This window comes from Pelodiscus sinensis, chromosome 5, assembly GCF_049634645.1.
Source record: "Pelodiscus sinensis isolate JC-2024 chromosome 5, ASM4963464v1, whole genome shotgun sequence".
Taxonomy (NCBI): Eukaryota; Metazoa; Chordata; order Testudines; family Trionychidae; genus Pelodiscus; species Pelodiscus sinensis.
This window is the reverse complement of record NC_134715.1, coordinates 42,578,360-42,597,924: the sequence shown is the minus strand read 5'-3', so window position 1 is coordinate 42,597,924 and position 19,565 is coordinate 42,578,360. Positions and strand designations below refer to the sequence as shown.

The window sequence follows — 19,565 nt, the reverse complement described above, 5'->3', positions numbered from 1 at the left end:
AAATTGTCCCTGTTCTTAGTGATTATATCTGGCACAAGTGCAGAGATAAGTCTCACACAGCCCCTGCAGCCACAACATGGAGTGTGTTCAGTTCAGATAGACTTTAACAACAATATTTTCCTGAGTCTAACAAACTGAGCATGTGTGAACTAAGACTGTTCAGAGATTCTAACCCAGGAAAATTTGGGCGGCATTTGACATGGATGATGAATGATATATCCCTGACTCCAGGGCAACCCATCGCCTGCCAAATATAAGAAGCCCATGCCTAGCATAAAGCCGCTACAATTTCTATTAAAAAAGCTGTAATAATTTTTAACATAGTCACAACAATTTATTTTTTTTTCCAAATCTCCATCTGAGTGCCTGTATCATGTTGCTAAAGCTTTTTCAATACATTCAGCTTGAGACAGACACTTGGCATGAAAAATTTCAGTCCCGTTAAAACATAGGATTGTTATAAACAACTGGAAAATGTTGGGCAACATTAATTAAAGACAACACTACAGAGAATTAGCTACCTTTCCAGAAATCTGTCATCTAGCAGATAAATGACCAGCACTTTCCCTGACTGGACGACCTTGGAAAAGTCATTTTATTTCTTTGTGCCTCAGTTTCCCAATGGGGAATTTTTTTTATCTTCTCTGTAAAGTGCTTTGAGATTTACTGATAAAAATTGCTATATAGGAACTATATATTATTATTAAATAATTATGGTATAAATGTTTTTACAAAAAATAAACTGAAGCAACTGGCATAGAAATGGGATGAGAGCTTTCATTTTCCTTCACACAGACTCAAAACTGTTTTTAGTAATTAAATTGTGTTCAAGGGTTCTATTGGATTAACAACAGGAATGGTCCTAATAGAAAATTTTCTTATGTACAGCTAAATTCATACACCACCACTATTTATACATTTTTTCTAATCCCTCCAAGACCAGTATGCACAAAGAAATGCAAACTTTGCAAATGCTTTCAGATACCCGACTAACGAATAATTTTGATAAAAATATAAAAAAGAAAAAAGGCTTAGCTAGAAAATGTATTCAGCAAGCCTATGCAAGCTGCAAATGCTGATATATTTGTATATAGAAAAGGACATCTTTAATTAACAAAAACTGTTACATAAAGAGGCTAGTCCTTATGAATGAAATTTAAAAAAAAAATCAAAAAGAATCACTGAAGCAAATACTGAATGATATTTTATGAATGGTAAACCTTGCACAATGCACTGGGAAAAAAACAACCAAAATCCTGCAGCCACTGCCATAATGGGCTTTTTGTTGAATTTTTTGTCTGAGGTGCACCCAATAAAACTCTATGCCTAAACCAAAATCAAAATATTTTTTTCTTGTATTTAATGCAATATTTTGCCATATTTTCTTTCTCAATACCAGATATGTTTATTACTCGCTTCCTCCTAGCTAATATCTTTTGAAACAGCGTGTCTGTATACACAGACTCACTCCAATGTTTCAAGTGGTCGGGGTCACACATAGTAGTAATCCCAGCCCCAAAAATGACCTCTTTGTTGATTGCTGGTAAAAGGGTTATGCCATAACTGATTCTGAAGCAGAGTTCTCTGACTGCTAAAAAGGGAGCACAATGTCTATGTTCCTTATCTTACGCTATTTTTACATTTCATGCTCTTTTTAAGACATGATGCTAATAGAAATAAAGTCAGAATGCACGTGTGGGTTGAATGTAGGTACATGCACTGGGAAAAGGTTTTAAGATAGAAATAAGTTGTCTTTGTCTTAAAATTTCAATGTGAATTAATGGCCCAAGCAATGAACTTTTGTTGCAAAATAAAGAAATCCCATTATTGGGCAGATCCCTGAACTCTGACCTATTCGGAATAATCAAAAAATAGAAATAAGTTTACATTATGTTAAAACTCATTTAAATATGTATTTGGCACACATGAAACTACCCTACCAGATGAAGGATTTTTCCAGACGAGGAGAGATCACATCTGACCCCGCATACTGTCCCCCCAGCCCTGGACCGGCCACAAGCCCTGCTACCCTGATGGTCCCTACCTCTCCTTGTCTGCCACATCGGGCAGCCCTGCTCCCAATGTGCTGGACTCCCAGCCCCACTGGACATCCCAGCTGCACCGAGATAGACTACCAGTCCCACTTGCTGCCAGCAGCTCGCAGCCTTGCCAGCCCACAGGGCTCCTAGCCACCAGCCCTCTAGCGGGACGCTCTTCTCCAGGAACATCAATGGTCTTGCTGGACCACAGATGATGCCTGACCAGAGTGTCCTGGTCTACAGAGGTTCAAGATGTAGTAGTATTTTCTAGAATAAAGAAAAGTACTGAAAGGCATTATAAATGTTTCATCATGAAACTCTGTCAATGCATCTCAAACGTTAGAAGAAACATTCTCTTAGTTCTCGGTCTCAGTGCTACCGTCTGCATGGAAAGTTTCAGGGATGTCAGAGGGCCACTCTGTGTTAGAGTATTAACTTTTCACTTTTGGAAAACTTCATTTATATGCTAACTAGCGGTTTCATCTTAGTCCTTAAAGTCCATATTAGTCTACACAACTAAACTACCACTTAAATCTGGCACAATTTTAAACTATTTATGAAGTTTTTAAAAGAACCCCACAGGAATGGAGGGCAAGGAAGATCTTGATTATGGTGCATACATTGTGGTTCATCAAAGAATGCCACATGAGGTCTTAACTGAAAACTGGGGAACACAATGTTCATCAATATCATTAAGGAAGGTACTGTATATACAGATTTTACGTAAGCAGCCATGTATATATGTTGACATTTTTAAAATCTACATCAAGGCATTGGTCACTAGCAAAGAACAACATGTTTTCTTCCAGAGAGGAAATAAGAAATGTACATCTCTCTGTTGGAATGTAAATTAACCATTGTAAGCATAGTGGATACCTTTTACAACTGAAGCCAGATGTTAACAAAGAGATGTGACATCAATATGGAAGCAGTATACAGGAAAAACAAACCTTGAGTACTTATCCTGTCCTTAGTGTCAGACAGTGAACTTTGGGGATATATATGCCGGAGGAGAAAACAAACACCACCACATTAATCAGAACAGGATCTCAGCCAATCTTGCCTGAAAATGCTGCAAAAGAATTTGGGTGAGATAAAGCTTCTTTAGACAGGAGATTAACCTGTACGTTGAATTTAGTCTCTAGAAAATGTGTTACAATTTGATCTTATATTTAACCATTTGTTTCTAATATTCCTACTCAGGATCACTTGAATATTTGATGGGTGATTTTATTATTATTAATATACCACAGTGCTGTGGTACTAAGCAAAGTACTGAGCCTGAGTTGAATCTGACAGGCTGGTGTTTTCCATTCTTTTCAGAACAGCAGGCCTGCTAGTTCTATGAGGAGCCAGTGTCAGAGGCTGGATAACCCAGGGAAATGATTCCAAGGGACTAAGAGAATGGTGTGCACCTATTGTTAAACTGCAAGTCAAAGTAAGCAATGGATACCCCAGACCAGAGGATTTCAGCACCCCATAGGTTGGTGGTGGTCAGGAGCTGTCAAGCACAACCCAAACTCCTTCATACTAGAGGTCTAGCATTACAAGATGACTTTCACTCCTGTATAGCCAGAGACCCATCACACTGGGTCATCTTTTCCGAAGGGAGTTTTTGTCCAGTTTCTAAGTAAGCTCCTCTTCCAGTGCAGTGTTATTTATACAACTATCTTCTGCCTCATTTCACTGGGTTGCTACTTTCTTTCTGCTCAGTTAGGCAAAGAATTATAGGAAGTGAGAGGCAGAGGAGAGAACCTGGTCAGGACTGAAACTATTTCCTAAGCAGGAAAGGTACTGAAATCTGCATCATAAAAATCTCTTATTTTTATCCCAGCACAAGTGTTCTCCTCCTCTTTTGAATCCTCTCATATCAGAACTCTGCTCTTGCCAAGAGATTTTGCTATGACGCCTCCCACCCCCCCAGAGTCCCATCAATACTAATCACTGAGTAGCCAGCAATAATTGCAATAATACAATAATTGCTCCCATTTTTTCAGGCAAAATTCTGCATTCCGTTATGTCACTCAACTCCACCATGGCTGTATTACTCTAAATGGAGTTACTATGGAATTTGCACAGCTGTAACTGTGAGCAACATTTGGCACCTCTTCTTTCCAGAATGTGCACTTCTTGTGTACTGCTTCCTTGTTGTCTTCACATTTCTTTGTTAACATCTGACTTCTTAGGCAAATGTGAATGCGCTGTACTTACACCTTCTTCACAGAATGAGACTGAGCTCAATATTCAAATGTCTATCTCCCACAAAGTTAGTGCAATGCTGCTCAACAGATCACAATGTTTTCTGCTTCACAACAGTTGGAGAGAAAGTGAAATGGTTGCTGGTAGTACCATGAAGCCAGAGGGAGACCACATTACAGAGCGTATAGCGTATCAGGCTGTGGTCACAGTAACCAAACTGGCGCAGCTTGAGCTTCTCCCCAACTTCTAACTGCTGCCACCACACCCAGTCTCCTTTATGAAGGTTTATTCTCTTAAAACAGGCAACTAATAAAACAGAAACACAGTCTTTGAAGTCACTCCTTTCCTAGAGCAGTTTCCTAGCTGTAGCCAGTTCCATCTCCTCCTTTCAGTAGCTTCCCCATGACTGCAGCCAGGAAATCCTGGCCCCTTGATCTACCACAGGCATTAGCTTCCCTTCCCCAGGCACAGCCTGTCCTAAATACTCCTTTCCACCTCCCATCTTGTCTTGTGCAGGCTCAGGTATAGCACAGATGCTTTTAACCAGATGAATTTGGCTCATCTACTTTGACACAGAGGAGCAGGATTTAGTTCTACTCACAGGGACTAGTTACCCTGTGACAAATACTTAATATTTACATAGCATGTTCAAAACACTTTACAGACATTAACTAAAGAAGTGGGCTGTGCCCACGAAAGCTCATGATGTCATCTACATGTTTTGAGAGTCCTTAAGGTGCTACTAGTCTATTGTTGTTGTTGAAGTTTAACCCCTCATTGACCATGTGCAGATGTTGGGTATTATCCTAATAGACAAACAGGGAAACTGAGGAAGGAACATGAAAACACGTGCAAGGCTACATAGTGTAGAAGCAGGGTTAAACTCAAACTTCCTGACACACATGACTATGCTTGTTCCCCTAGACCACACTGCCTTTCATGGTCATTGTCATGCTATTAGCTCAGAGTTGATGCACAAGAATGGTCTCCACTAGAAGTGGTAGGTTCAGTAAGTAGTAAGAAGTTTCATGGAATGGGAACCAATATCCATTTTCATTTCTCAAAATTCAAGACACTTGATGTTTGGTAAGTTCTCTGTGTGTGGTCACTAGAGGAAAATAAAGACATGAAATAAAAATTATACTTTCAAATAGATGCTTGCTGTATAAATGCCAGTATTTCTGCCATGAAAAGCTTAAAGAAATGTTCGGTAATAATGCAAATGGAAATATGACTAGTGTGTTCTTTTCCTATGGCAACATTTTGAAGTTGATTTTAACAGAGCATATTTAACATTTCCTGATGCTCTGAAAGTCAATTTATGCAGAAAAAGACAGCAGCTAGGCATCTGCTCATTCCATTTTCCATTGCAGTAAAGATTTGAATCTTACTTTTTCAGAAAGCATCTTTAAAGAATTATTCAAGCTGTCTGGAGAATGCTGTCTTGCAGAATTAAGTAGCAGGTCTGCATGGCTTGATATGAGGGGCTGTAGATGATTGATGTTGCTGAGAACTTCTTTTGCCTTGGCTATGTTTTCAGGTGAATAGTAAATACACTGGTATCCAGTACTGTAAAAACAAATGTGGAGACAGTTATAGAATGCCAAAATCATTTGCATATAAATAGCCAGATGGTTAACTGTGCACAAGATCTGAGTTCTCACTATTTATATCACAAGAATGGTAGGTATTTTAAGCTTTACTGTACATATTTATTCACATTATTTAAATCTGTCTTTCTGATGGGCTAAAAAAAACCAATCTTTGCTGGAACACTCCAGTATTATTCAAGCTAATTATTTCTGTGGTGTTCTCCAAGATAACCATACTGAGAGAGAGAGAGAGAGAGAGAGAGAGAGAGAGAGAGAGAGAGAGAGAGAGAGCGAGAAAAATGAAAATCATTGAATTTTTATTCTATAATTGTGGAGGAAAAAAAAGTTGAAGTTTTCCAAAATAAGTTGTTAATGTTAACTGATCAAGGGGTCATATTATCAGTGATCTGCCCCCAAAATGACAAGAACAAGAGTTACTTTCAATGAAAGGTGTCATATGTCTAATTTCACTAGACAGGAGAAAGTACAGAACCATGGAAAAAGTAGGAAATTAATTACTGTTAAAACACTTAAATGCCCCACCACAAACTCACTGATTTACTTTTTTATTGTTTACAAACTAGGGTTATTGATTCCTTGAGCTTTCTGATGAAAATGTATTATGTGTTTCCTTCCCTAACCAAACCACATCCTCTTTCATTAAGTTATTGCCTCTCCCAATCTATTACAGGCAGTCCCCGAGTTACGCGGATCCGACTTATGGGGCTCTCTCACCCAGAGCGCAGCAGTCCCGCCACCTCGACCTCGGGGGCGAGAAAAGCTGCTCCCAGTGCCTCTGGTCTGCTGGGGACCGTCTCCAGTAGACCGGGGACACCGGGAGCAAAGCCGCAGCGGCGGCGGAGTCCCGCACCTCTGAGGCTTTGCCAGAGCAAAGCCTCAGAGGCGCGGGACCCCTCCGCCTCCCCGGCTTTGCTCCGGGTGTCCCTGGTCTGCTGGAGATGGTCCCCAGCAGACCAGAGGCACCGAGAGCAAAGCGGCAGCAGTGGCGGGGTGCCGCGCCTCCCCGGCTTTGCCACAGCAAAGCCTCAGAGGCGTGGGACCCCTCCGCCTCCCCGGCTTTGCTCCAGGTGTCCCTGGTCTGCTGGAGACGGTCCCCAGCAGACAAGAGGTACCGGGAGCAAAGCGGCAGCGGCGGCGGGGTGCTGCGCGCCTCTGAGGCTTTGCCACCTGGAGCAAAGCCGGGGAGGCGGAGGGGTCCCGCGCCTCTGAGGCTTTGCTCTTGCAAAGCCGGGGAGGCGCGGGACTCCGCCGCCGCTGCGGCTTTGCTCCCGGTGTCCCTGGTCTGCTGGAGACGGTCCCCAGCAGACCAGAGGCACCGGGAGCAAAGCTGCAGCGGCAGCGGGTCCCGCGCCTGTGTGGCTTTGCTCCCCGTGTCCCTAGTCTGCTGGAGGGGGAGGGGGCGCAGCTAGTGCGCCGCTCCCCCCCCAGCAGACCAGGCTTTTGTTGTGGACCCTGGGGTAGAGCAGCTGGGGTGCTGCCGGGTTGGTCCTGCAGGGACCTACCTGGCAGCCCAGCTGTTCTGTCCCAGGCTCGAGATTCAGCCGCTGTTGAAACTGATCAGTGGCTGATTCCAGGAAGCTGGGGGCAGAGCAATTCTGCCTCCAGCTTCCTGTAGTCAGCCCCTGGTCAGTTTCAGCAGCAGCGGCTGAATCTGGAGCCAGTTCCGACTTACATACAAATTCAACTTAAGAACAAACCTATAGTTCCTATCTTGTACGTAACCTGGGGACTGCCTGTAGTTCTCTTCCTTATTTGTCCTTTGATCTGTTGCCTTTTTCTCCTCACCACTTGTACAAGATCTTTCCTTTGCCACTCAGACTTCTGTATTGTAAAGTAAAACGAACCCAAGTCACACTGTGGGCTGTAGCCCTAACTCTGCACAAAGGGACAGCATCTGGGTTCTTTCACACTCTGCTTCGCTCCTTTCGGCTCTGGAGCAGATTTCATTTCCCTTTGCTGTCCACTCAGCAGAGAACACACAAGACGAGTGTGGCAAGCTCAGATCTAGTAGACTGGAGCTCAGCTGTACAGCTAGATGAGAAATGTAGCATGTGAGTAACTAACTACAAAACTAATATTTGAATTAAGACAATTTTTAACCCTTCCACGACATAACTGGAACTAAAAGTTTCCCAAGTGGATCAGCTTCTGGAATGTTACTGATAACGCAACAGTGCGCCATTGTTCATGTCTCCTTTCCTCTCTGTCTCGCTGTAGTTTTTTATTTCTTCCTTCATTTCACTAAACATGATTTGAACCCTGCTCCCCCTGCTCTTTGCTTTCTCTCATTTAAATTTTCTCTCAATTCTCTATTTTTACTGCTTTCTCCGTTAGCGCATTTTCTACTGCCCTTTTTCCTTGATGGTTTTCCTCTTACTGTAGCCCAGATACAGCAAAGCACTCAAGCATGAGTTTACATTCCAGTGAAGTCATCGAATCTTAATGCAAAGTACTTTCCTGAATTGCAACCTGAAATATCTCTAATTTGTTCTTCACTTCAGTCTTTCATTGTAGCTTCCCCACTCAGCCTTATCTTCAATGCAGAGTTAGCCCCGATGAGTAGAGTCCTGCAAATCTGCAGATATCCATGGCTCATTTTTGCAGATGCAGATACAAATTTTGAATCTCTACAAGGCTCTACAGTTGAGTAGAATCTAGGTCATCCTACCCTAACTGTGCACAGCCACTGCGCTGAGCCAAACCCAAATTACTGTCTCCTCACTGGTGCTGCACTTAACCATGTGTGTGACTCACTACTATGACTTGTGGGGGCACATCCCAGAGTTTTGTGCTGCAGTAGTCGGAGCTGTTCTATGAATAATTCTTAGTTAATTGGTGCAAGCAGAGGGAATTTTGGAAAGCACTTGAGTTCTATTAGCACTTGAGTGATTTAGCTTGTATCTCCAGGACAGGTTATTAGCCAGAGTGATCTGAGCTTTACAGTATATCCCCCAGTTCTGTGTTCTTGGGGAACCAGAGCATAGCCACCCTGCAGGTTCCCCCCTCCCCTTATGTTTCAGGGGTCAGTTTTGTCCTCCCCACACGTTTTTTTTTATTCAAATTCCACCCAGGGTAATGATGCTCATCCTGGCTACCTATTATCATTTTGTAGTTTTCATGGTGCCTTTTGACCAACCAGGCTAGTTTTGGCCAGTTTTCCTGGACCTGAGCATAACACCAACCATCCATTTGTATGCATGGATGGGAAGGGGCTGAAAGGTAAAAGCTGAGTAAGAGCCCAAGTTAACTATGCCACGAAGACATAGCATCAGAATTGCTGATGCTTTCTGTCCTTGATAGTTTCTCTCTAGTCTTTTTTGCAGATCTCTTCTATCCACCATATTGAAGGCTCCTCATACATTGGGCTCTTTAACATCTCATCACACACCATCTATGTTCTTTTTCCTAGGATTCCTCTTAGTATTCCATTTACAGCCTTCCCTGACTGCCCTCCCAAATCTGATCCCCATTAACTCTTGTAGTAGGAAAGCTAGACTGAGAGCCATTAAACAAATACCACACCTAGTAATTAGATTTCCTGAGATATTGAAAGTCTTTCCCATTCTATGTAGAGCCAATACAGCTTTCAAATATAGGTGTACAGGCAGTCCCCGGGTTACGTACAAGATAGGGACTGTAGGTTTGTTCTTAAGTTGAATCTGTATGTAAGTCGGAACTGGCGTCCAGATTCAGTCGCTGCTGAAACTGATCAGTTTCAACAGCGGCTGAATCTGGACGCCAGTTCTGACTTACATACAGATTCAACTTAAGAACCCCAGGCTCCGCGACTTTGCTCTGCTTTGCTCCCCGTCCCCCTGGTCTGGGCTGTCCGCTGCCCGCGTGCTCTGCGGCTTTGCTCTGCTTTGCTCCCCGTCCCCCTGGTCTGCAGACCAGGGGGACAGGGAGCAAAGCAGAGCAAAGCCGCAGAGCACGCGGGCAGCGGACAGCCCAGACGCGTCTGGGCTGTCCGCTGCCCGCATGTTCCGCCGCTTTGCTTCCTCTCCCTGGTCTGCTGGAGACCATGGAGAGGGAGGGCCCCGTTCATAACTGCGGATCCGACATAAGTCGGATCCGCTTAACTGAGGGACTGCCTGTATTGTAAACATTTTTGGTAACATTTCATTAAATTCAGCAAGTAGTTTTTAGAGTCAAAACAATAAAAATGTTTTTTTCAGATTTTTGAAATTTCTTATATTTGTGTCCCCATACTAAACACAAGGGCTTCTGCTTAATATTGTATTCCATGTCTCTCAAAAAGATTTCTGTACTTAAAGATTCACCAGAGACACATCATTTCCATAATTACCTTGTGCCCAGGATATTTTTCATAACTTAGTTTTCATACACAAACTTCATTACAGAAAAAGACATGCATGGGGCCCTGTCAATAAAGCTGATGAAAAAAATTGTTAAATGACAGGCACATCAATACAAACGCTAAATGCAGAATGTTACAACAGACTAAACTTGTGGCCTTGGGGAAATGCAATGCTGTAGCTCCTGCCTGTGAAATCAGCAGCACTGTAAAAATATATCCTTGAGATATAAAGTATATAATTAGTGATGTATATATTGAAAGAAGACTATAATTATGTCTTCTAGGTTAGAAGTAAAACTGATTATTGGAATGTATAACAACTTTCAGAGAACAGTAATTCTGATAATCAAACATATGCATATTACCTTATGCGATCATCTGTGTTTTTAGATTATTTTTAATGCCAACGCAATAGTGGTAGAATTTGAATAAAGATTATATTAATTACTTCAGCACACTTAACTCTACGTTAACGTAGAGTTTGTTTGGGAAGAAGTACTGAAAGAACATTAAAATGTTTAATTCTTAATGACACTCTATGTAACTCCAGCTCCATTCCTGCTTTTAATTGACTCATTCTTGTAATTGAGTTAAATTGCTACCATCTGGGAGGGGGTTAAAATCTTTTAACAATGAACCTTTGACCCAGTGTTTCCCACCGCAATAACTGCTAATATTAAAATGCAGAACTAATAAGGTGCATGTTGCAGGAAAAAAACATCCCTCACAAAAAAAAACTGAATACTAGACTCAGATTAATTTCCTGGGTGCAATAAGTTTGCCATATTTTTATCAATTTAATGTTCCTGGTATCTTTTCATTTATACATGAGCAAAATTAAACTCATAAAAATATGGAAAACATTTTATCCAGGAAATAAATCTGAATCCACTTACTATGGATTTTCAATCAAACCTATGGGAATTGTGCACCCAGCTTCCCCACTGCATTTCACTGGAAGCTCTGCAACTAACTTCCTGAGGCCTTCTTTTAAAAACCCAGCTCAGAATGCTAAATCAAATTGAAGAGCTCTGTGTAAGTATAAAAACTTCTGTCACCAACCAAAGTTGGTCCAACAAAAATTACCACCTCCCCCCAACCTTCTCTCTCTCTCTAATATCCAAGGACCAACACAGCTACAATATCACTTCATAAAGAAGTAAAATTCTATGTTGCAGCTCTCTGTGTTTATGAAGTCATCCTTAGTTATGGACAAGACCAAATGTTGTGGTTTGGAGATGGAAAATGCAAAGCTTGCATTCTCCCCTACCAGTTCTGGGCCAGTCCCCAGCATAGATTCATAAATTCATAGACTTTAAGGTCAGAAGGGACCATTATGATCATCTAGTCTGACCCCTGCACAGTGCAGGCCACAGAATCTCAACCACTCCTCTTAGAATAATCCTCTCACCTATATCAAAGATATTGAAGCATTCAAATACTTTGAAGGACCCAACATGCAGAGAGTCCTTCAGCTGTGATCTGTGCCCAATGCTACAGAGGAAGGCGAAAAACCTCCAGGGCCTCTGCCAATCTACCCTGGAGGAAAATTCCTTCCCGACCCCAAATATGGCGATCAGCTAAACCCTGAGCATGTGGGCAAGACTCACCAGCCAGACACCCAGAAAGTTCCCTATAGCAACTCCTATCATCCCTCCATTGACCTATTTCCAACTGATAATGAATGGTCAATTAGTTACCAAGATCATGTTATTTCATCCAACCATCCCCTTATCATAGAATCATAGAACTGGAAGAGACCCCAGAAGGTCGTCAAGTCCAGCCCCCCGCTCTAGGCAGGACCAATCCCATCTAAATCAACCCGGCCAGGGCTTTGTCAAGCCGAGACTTAAATACCTCTAGGGATGGAGACTCCACTACTTCCCTAGGTAACCCATTCCAATGCTTCACTACCCTTCCAGTAAAATAGTTTTTCCTAATATCCAATCTGGACCTCTCCCACCACAACTTGAGACCATTGCTCCTTGTTCTGCCATCTGTCACTACTGAGAACAGCCTCTCTCAGTAGTGAGGCTGACTCAGGTCAGTGTGCTGGCTGTTCCGAGTGCCCCCAGCTGTCAACGGCCATAAGCTGCTTGTGGCAGCCAATTGTCACCTAAGGGTAGGACCATCCTGGGTATACTCCCTTTCCCAGCCCTATAGAGCATGGGCATGTGAAAGGTTAACTGGTAAGCATTACCCTTATCAGGTGCATCTTATTGGTTTACATTAACTGTTAACTGGTGGATGTTGGAGCAGTTCCCTGCCTGCTACAGACAGGGAACTGCTCCAGCATTGCATGGGGCCCACTGTGGACCAGAGGTGCTCCGGTCATGTGGGTGCCCCACAGACAGGGGATGCACCAGCAGAGTAGAAACATACGGGAGAATCTGTCTCACAGCAACTAAGCACAGATCTTCAGAGAAAAATGTTGTGCTTGCACCTCAGTCCAAATCAGACACTTAATTGTGCCATTCTGGCAAAGTCCTTCATCAGGAAAGTGTGGAACTTCAATATTTCTAGGGGATTGCATGCATGCTACACCTGCCTTTAGGATGTTCTCTCCTCTCCCTGATGGCTCTTTGTGCTGGCACAGAAGAGAGGATAGAGCCATACCTTTACATCCTCCATGCCACTCTTCTACCCCTATGAGGGAGTACACACCAACAGGTCTGCCAAAGGCAGCAGTCCCTCTTTTCTCACAAGCACAGAGACTGTAATCACTGGTTGCCCTGATGTGAGAGGGTTATCCCTTCTCTGGTACACACACTTATATAGCTGATTGGGACAACTTGGCCCAGAAATCTAGTCAACAGAATAAGATTTTGATAAGATTTTTACATACAAGATCAATGGTTTGGCAAGCTGCTGAGGTTTTCTGGTAAAATTTCTATTGAATCTGTTGCACTAACGTTATGGTCACTGCAAAAATGCTGATATTTCCCCATCTACACACACATACATACACACACACACACACGGAGAAGGAAAGTGAACAAAGAGCAATGTCTCCCTGAAAAGTGCTGTGTGTGACAGGCTGTGATTTCCTTTTGAAAATAAAGGCTACAATTAGATCACACACAAGTCATTACTATTTCAACATTACTGGGGTTTTCTGTGAAAACATTATCATTTCACACTCCTCAGAGAGAGGAGATGAGTTGAAAGTTATGACACAGGTCACAGGAACCCTGCAGATTTTTGTTTTAATGAAACCGCTGGTAACAAGTACATTATTGGTTAGAGATACAGACCTTATTTAATAATTTAAAAAAAGACCATTTCGCCCATATAAACCCAAACTGAGTAATTCTCGTTTTTTTAAAAATTGCTTTTCCACCTTCAAATTTATTTCAGGAAAAAACTAGAAATATTTCAAGGTCCTTGTTAAAAGCTGGCAGTAAAAAAAAAAAAAAAAAAAAAATCTCTAAACAAATCATAGCACCTTATGTAGACTCTGGGGCACCTCTGTTTTCCTTGACGGTTAGTAGTAGAACATTGAAGGTCTTATAATTACATACTAGTGTGTTTTGGCTAAAGCACAGAGCACCAAATTAGCTTTTAAATGAAAGAAAAAAAGTCCTTTGTGCATCCTGAAAATGATTTATGAACACTTAAAGCGCTGAAGCATTACATCAATATAACTTATAGCAAATCTAACTTCATGTTCCTGCACAATTCAGTTCTAAAAATAATAGTCTACTCTGCCACCTAGACTGGTGAAAAGACAGGTCTTTCTGTTTACTGGAAGATAAAGCAACTTGTATTAACAGAACAATAGAAGACTGAGCCTGAACGATTGATTTTCTTTCTCTCTCCTTCTGCTAGAAACTGTTCCTTAAACAAACAAACCCTGCACTATAAAACATTTTAAATAAGTATACTATCTACAAATTATTAATACAGCACAGCTACACTTTATAGAAAGTAATGATATACAACTTTTTTTTTTGCATTGCTTCCCTTAGTAAAATTTCTTGCAATGAATTTTATATTCACTGTTTGGTTTGACAATTAAAAATGCAATTATATTCTCACAAGCTACAGCCGATGGACCATAACTTGATATTCGTTAACTCTACCTCTTATCATTTCTACTCAAGGGGTGGACTTGAATCCAAGTCAGGACACCTAGTTAAAGTTTGGCATACTTTTAAATAGGGATGTAAGCGACTAACTGACTAGTTGAGTATCTGATAAGCAAAAGCTTTTTGGATAGTCGACACACTAGTGGACTAGTCGCTCCCACCCCCCTTGCTGCCTCTGCAGCAAGAAGGGGGGGGGAAGAGGACATGGTGATGTGGGGAGCTGGCTACAGCTCAGTGGGAGGGTCAGAGGCGCAGCAGCGACGTTCAACCTTTGAAATGTACAAGAATCCCTGCTGCGACTCTTGTACATTTCAAAGCGGAAGGTCTGCATGGAGCCTGGGGCCAACGGGGAACTCAGAGTGGAGTCTGAGTCCCCCATTGGCCCCGGACTCCACGCAGCATTTCAGTCTTTGAAATGCACAAGAGCCCCTGCTGGGGAGCTTGTACATTTCAATGGTGGAATGCTGTGCAGCACTTCCGCCTTTGATATGTAGCAACAGCCAGGATGAAATTCCATCAACTATTTGATTGGTTGCTTCATCTAATTTTAACATCCCTTATTTTAAATAGGTTGACACTGTTGGATATTTCAATTAGCTGCATCAATAACCCGAGAGAGGAGTCAAAAACATAGTAGGCACTTCCATCACATGCAGTGACAATGTTGCTTAAAAGGCTACAGAGAATCTTCCCAGGTTGGCTTGTGAGGTTCTCTTCCACATCTTTTTAGGTGTTCAACACAGTTCGCTTCAAAGAAACCATTTCTATATCATCATTTTTAGCTGTCCATTTTACATTTGCCTGATATTGCCAGGTTACAGTCCCTCCCCCCCAACCAAGGCTTCAGAAAGATGCTCCCAGTGTAAAACAGAATATTTAAAGCTGCCCATGGAAATGCTAAATATTGTCACAGAATCGTGATGAAGCTCAATACACCTGTATACAAAATAAAGACATCTTTATGACAGTAATTTTATTTCTCCTTTGGTGAGAATCAGGACTTTAAAAATATTTCCCTTTGCCTTCAAATGTTGCGTATCTAAATTGTTTCTTTGCCTTGAATATTGAGGTATGAGAGATTATTTCAGGCTCATTTTATTGCTTCCCACAGAAAAAACTGCAGGGGGCCAAAGGAGGACAAGAAAAAAAATCAGTACATTTTCTCCTGTAGTAAGTTTTCCCTACCTCTGTCGCCAGAGGCATGTAGATTAGGCTACCAGACATAGTAAAATGAAGCGGCGATTTAAATAATCGCCGCTTCATTTAAATTTACATGGCTGCTGCGCTGAGCCGACAAACAGCTGATCAGCTGTTTGTCGGCTCAGCGCGATAGTCTGGACGCACGGGTGGCGACATCAAAGGTATTTGTCGACCACCCAGGTAAACCTCATCCCTCTGCAAAGGAAACGTGTGATCTGGTCTTTTGCAGTAAGAAAATATAAAAGCAAGAGATGACTGCCAATCCTCTTGTCATTTCCAACACCAGATGCAAGCATGGAAATTGTAACAGGAGACTCTCTTGCAAGGGCCGTACATAATTACAAGCCCTTGTGTTCTCTTGACTACTCCAACATGGCCCCATTTAATCAGTTATGTTTAACAGGTTAACATTTAACCGGGTTAACTAATGAAAAAGGATTTTACATCCCTATATCTACTTCAGGGGCAGGAAACCTCCAGCCTGCAAGCTGGATCTGGCCCTGAATTTATTCCCACTACAATAGAGCTGGATTAAGAAAAGGTCTTTAGTGCTTGCACCCATGGGTTCAGGTATAAGGGGCCCCTCGCAAAAAGATCTCCAAAGCAACTGAGGTGGGACGGATGAGGGGGTGCTTCAAAGTGGCAGCTCTGAGGAAGGGGAGGCAGGTGGGATTTGGGATGGACATGAGCAATCACTCGAAGAAGAAAGAATGGTTACCTATCTCATAACTGTTGTTTTTCGACATGTGTTGCTCATGTCCATTCCAAATCCCGCCCACCTCCCCTTCCTCAGAGTAGTCCACTAAGAAGGAACCCAGGGGGTTTGAGGGCCAGCAGCGGTATATATTGTCCAGTATACTGGCACCACTCCAGGGGGTTCCCCTGCTGGCCCAAAGGGTACTGCTAAGGGAAAAATTTCCGATGACATGTTTACGCTGCGCGCATACATCTACATGGAATGGACATGAGCAACACATCTCAAAGAACAACAGTTATGAGGTAAGTAACCATTCTTTTCATTTTATTCCCTTGGCATCAGGGAGGTAGAGGTGGAGTTCCTGCTGATAATTTAAAATGCATTCTGCATTGATGAATGACTAAAGAAAAATGCAAGCTGAGTGCATTAGGGGTTAATTCAAAACCTTTTCTAGGTGACACTGAAAAACAGTTAATCTGTATCACTTCCTGTTTCATTCTCTGATACTGAATAATAACAACTTTGTTGAGCATTGGATTGAAAACGCAATTGCTCTTCTATGAAGAATCACTGGGATCTAGAGTAGTGAGCATGCCAGTGTGAGTTCGAATCCAAGTTCGAATCGAGTTCCGTGGGAGTTGCAACTGCTCAGAACATCTAAAGGGCTCCAATTCTACAAAACATGCATAATTCCATGCTTAGTCATAAAAATAATTGATGTGCATAAGTGCATTACAAAACTGGGGCTATAATAAAACCTTTTCTTCCTGAGTCTACTTTCCATTTTTCAGTGTGGGAATAATAATATTTTCTTACTTACTTCACAGGGGACTTAGAAATGTTAAATAATCTTTGCATGAGCTTCAGGGGGTAGCCGAGTTAGTCTGTTACAGAAACAATAATAATAAATGGTCTGGTAGCACTTTAGAGACTAATGAAACACGTAGCATAAGCTTTCATGGGCACAGCCCACTTAGCTCATGATGCCATCTACATGTTTCGTTAGTCTATAAAGTGCTGCCAGACCATTTGGGGTTTTTTTTTAAACATTTTATAGTACTCTGAAAAAGGGAAAGTGCTAACTATAGATACGATACATATAACTATTACAAGAAACTGCACTGAAATGTAGTTACAATTATTCTCCACTTAGCACAAGGCACTTTTAGTCATGTTTCCAAGATTAAGTATTTCTTAGGAATACAGAGAGAAAACATTATTAGGGCTTTATTGTTGAGTTCAGAGATAAAAAATAAATCTAGCTAAATAAAATATCCCAAACAAATTTAAAGCAACCTACTGAAGAGGAGAACTGTTTCATGCAAAGTGCTTTAACTGGTCCAAACACACTATTATGCATTTAATAAATAAAATGTACTATTTGATTAGCAGATATCATACTAGTGCAACTTAAGCATTATTTTCCTCATTTATCGAAGTACTTACTTTCTCCTCTCCGCCTCAAATTTACTTAGCAGTTTCCGAAGACCACCATTCTTAAATCCCTGATAATGTGCTGCAGGGGCTCCCACTGTGATGACATCGTACAGAGCATCTGGAACAGGAACAAACAAGTAGTGAATTTGCATGTGCATACATATGTGTAAGGCCTGGCTACGCTGTCCTAACCACTCTACAGGAGATGGAGAGACTGATTCTGAACAGTTTACCAGGAGTAACTAAGAACCAGAGTCACAAGGAGGCCAAGAGAGCTGATCAATCTTTTGACACAGTTATGAGCACACCTAATCAACTGAGAATTTTACTTGATTTATTGGTAGCTTAATGATACGTTGCAGTGTAGAACAATATGTCCAAGCTCTGTAATTAACTGAGGTATAATGCAAACTGGCCTTTTGTGTATTTCACTTTATTGTGTCTTTGGTTGCTTAATTTGCCATCATGTTGAAATTCATAGATAATATAGCCGGAGGGATCATTACGATCAACTCGTCTGACATCCCTTATAAGACAGAGCATAGAATGTCACCCAATGATTCCTGCATCAAGCCCATGACTTTCAGCTGAGTTAAAGCAGTGGGTCTCATTCTAGGGTCCATGAGTAGGTTTCAGGGAGGTCTGCCAAGCATGCCAGTTTAAGTCTCACTGGGGCCCAGAGTGGAAAGTTAGAGCCCCACCACATGGAGCTGAAGTCTGCAGTCCCGAGCCCCATCATCCGGGGCTGAAGCTGAACTTAGCTTTGTGGGAGGCCCCAGTGGCAACTGCCCTGCTTGCTAGGGTGTAGAGAGAGGACACTTAGAAAGAAAAAGGTTCAAAATCCCTGAGCTGGAATATATCCTTCATATAGGCACCTAATCTTTATTTAAGTACGTCAAGTGAAAGAATCTACCACTTTCCTAGGTAAATTTGCTCCAGTGGTTAATCATCCTCATTTAAAAATCAGCTCCTTATTTTTCATTTGAATTTACAGTAAAACCTATGTTATCCGGTATGCTCAGGGCGTTCCGGTTATCTAAATATTCCAGTTATCTGACGGTCCCATCAACCTAGGAAAAACCAATGGACAATAATAGTAAAACTTAAGTTTTTAATATTGGTACAGGTAGTCCCCGGGTTACGTACAAGATAGGGACTGTAGGTTTGTTCTTAAGTTGAATTTGTATGTAAGTCGGAACTGGCGTCCAGATTCAGCCGCTGCTGAAACTGACCAGCGGCTGACTACAGGAAGCTTGAGGCAGAGTTGCTTTGCCCTGGGCTTCCTGGAATCAGCCGTTGATCAGTTTCAACAGCGGCTGACCGCCGCTCAGTGCTGCGGGGACCAACCTGGCAGCGGGGACCACACCTCAGTGCTGCGGGGACCAACCTGGCAGCACCCCAGAGCAACTCTGCCTCGGGCTTCCTGTAGTCAGCCGCTGGTCAGTTTCAGCAGCGGCTGACTTGGGGACGCCTGGGGCAGAGCAGCTGGGGTGCTGCCGGGTTGGTCCAGTAGCGCCGAGGAGCGGCGCTGCGGGACCAACCCGGCAGCGCCCCAGATGCTCTACCCCAGGCATCGTAGGCGAGAAAAGCTTGGTCTGCTAGGGGGGAGGGGGCGCACTAGTTGCCTGCCCGCATCCTCCGCAGCTTTGCTCCGCGTCTCCCTGGTCCAGCAGACCAGGGAGACGTGGAGCAGCTTTTCTCACCCCGGAGGATGTGGGCGGCGGGACCGCGGCGCATCTGGGCGTCCCGCCGCTCCCGTCCTCTGGGGCGAGAAAAGCCCCGTTCGTAACTCCGGATCCGACATAAGTCGGATCCACGTAACTCGGGGACTGCCTGTAGTTTTATAGTATGAGGCAATTCTATTTTGAGTTAAAGATGATTAGTACTTCTTAAATTAATTTTTTTAAGCCAATCATGGTAAACCAAGCCAGGCCTGTGCACCTGAAGATGTGACAGTATTGTGGCTAGGGGCAA

General features: G+C 42.6%; 1 protein-coding gene across 4 annotated transcripts in view; it reads right to left on the bottom strand.

Moving 5' to 3' along the window:
• INPP4B (inositol polyphosphate-4-phosphatase type II B) overlaps positions 1–19,565 on the bottom strand; it is a 478,846-nt gene that overhangs the window by 99,072 nt on the left and 360,209 nt on the right. For all 4 annotated transcript variants that reach the window (XM_075929897.1, XM_075929896.1, XM_075929898.1 and 1 more), the window contains 2 exons: positions 17,601–17,709; positions 5,630–5,807 (listed from right to left, as the gene is read on the bottom strand). In XM_075929897.1, coding sequence (XP_075786012.1) covers positions 5,630–5,807; positions 17,601–17,709 — 287 coding nt within the window. The remainder of the gene's footprint in view (positions 1–5,629; positions 5,808–17,600; positions 17,710–19,565) is intronic.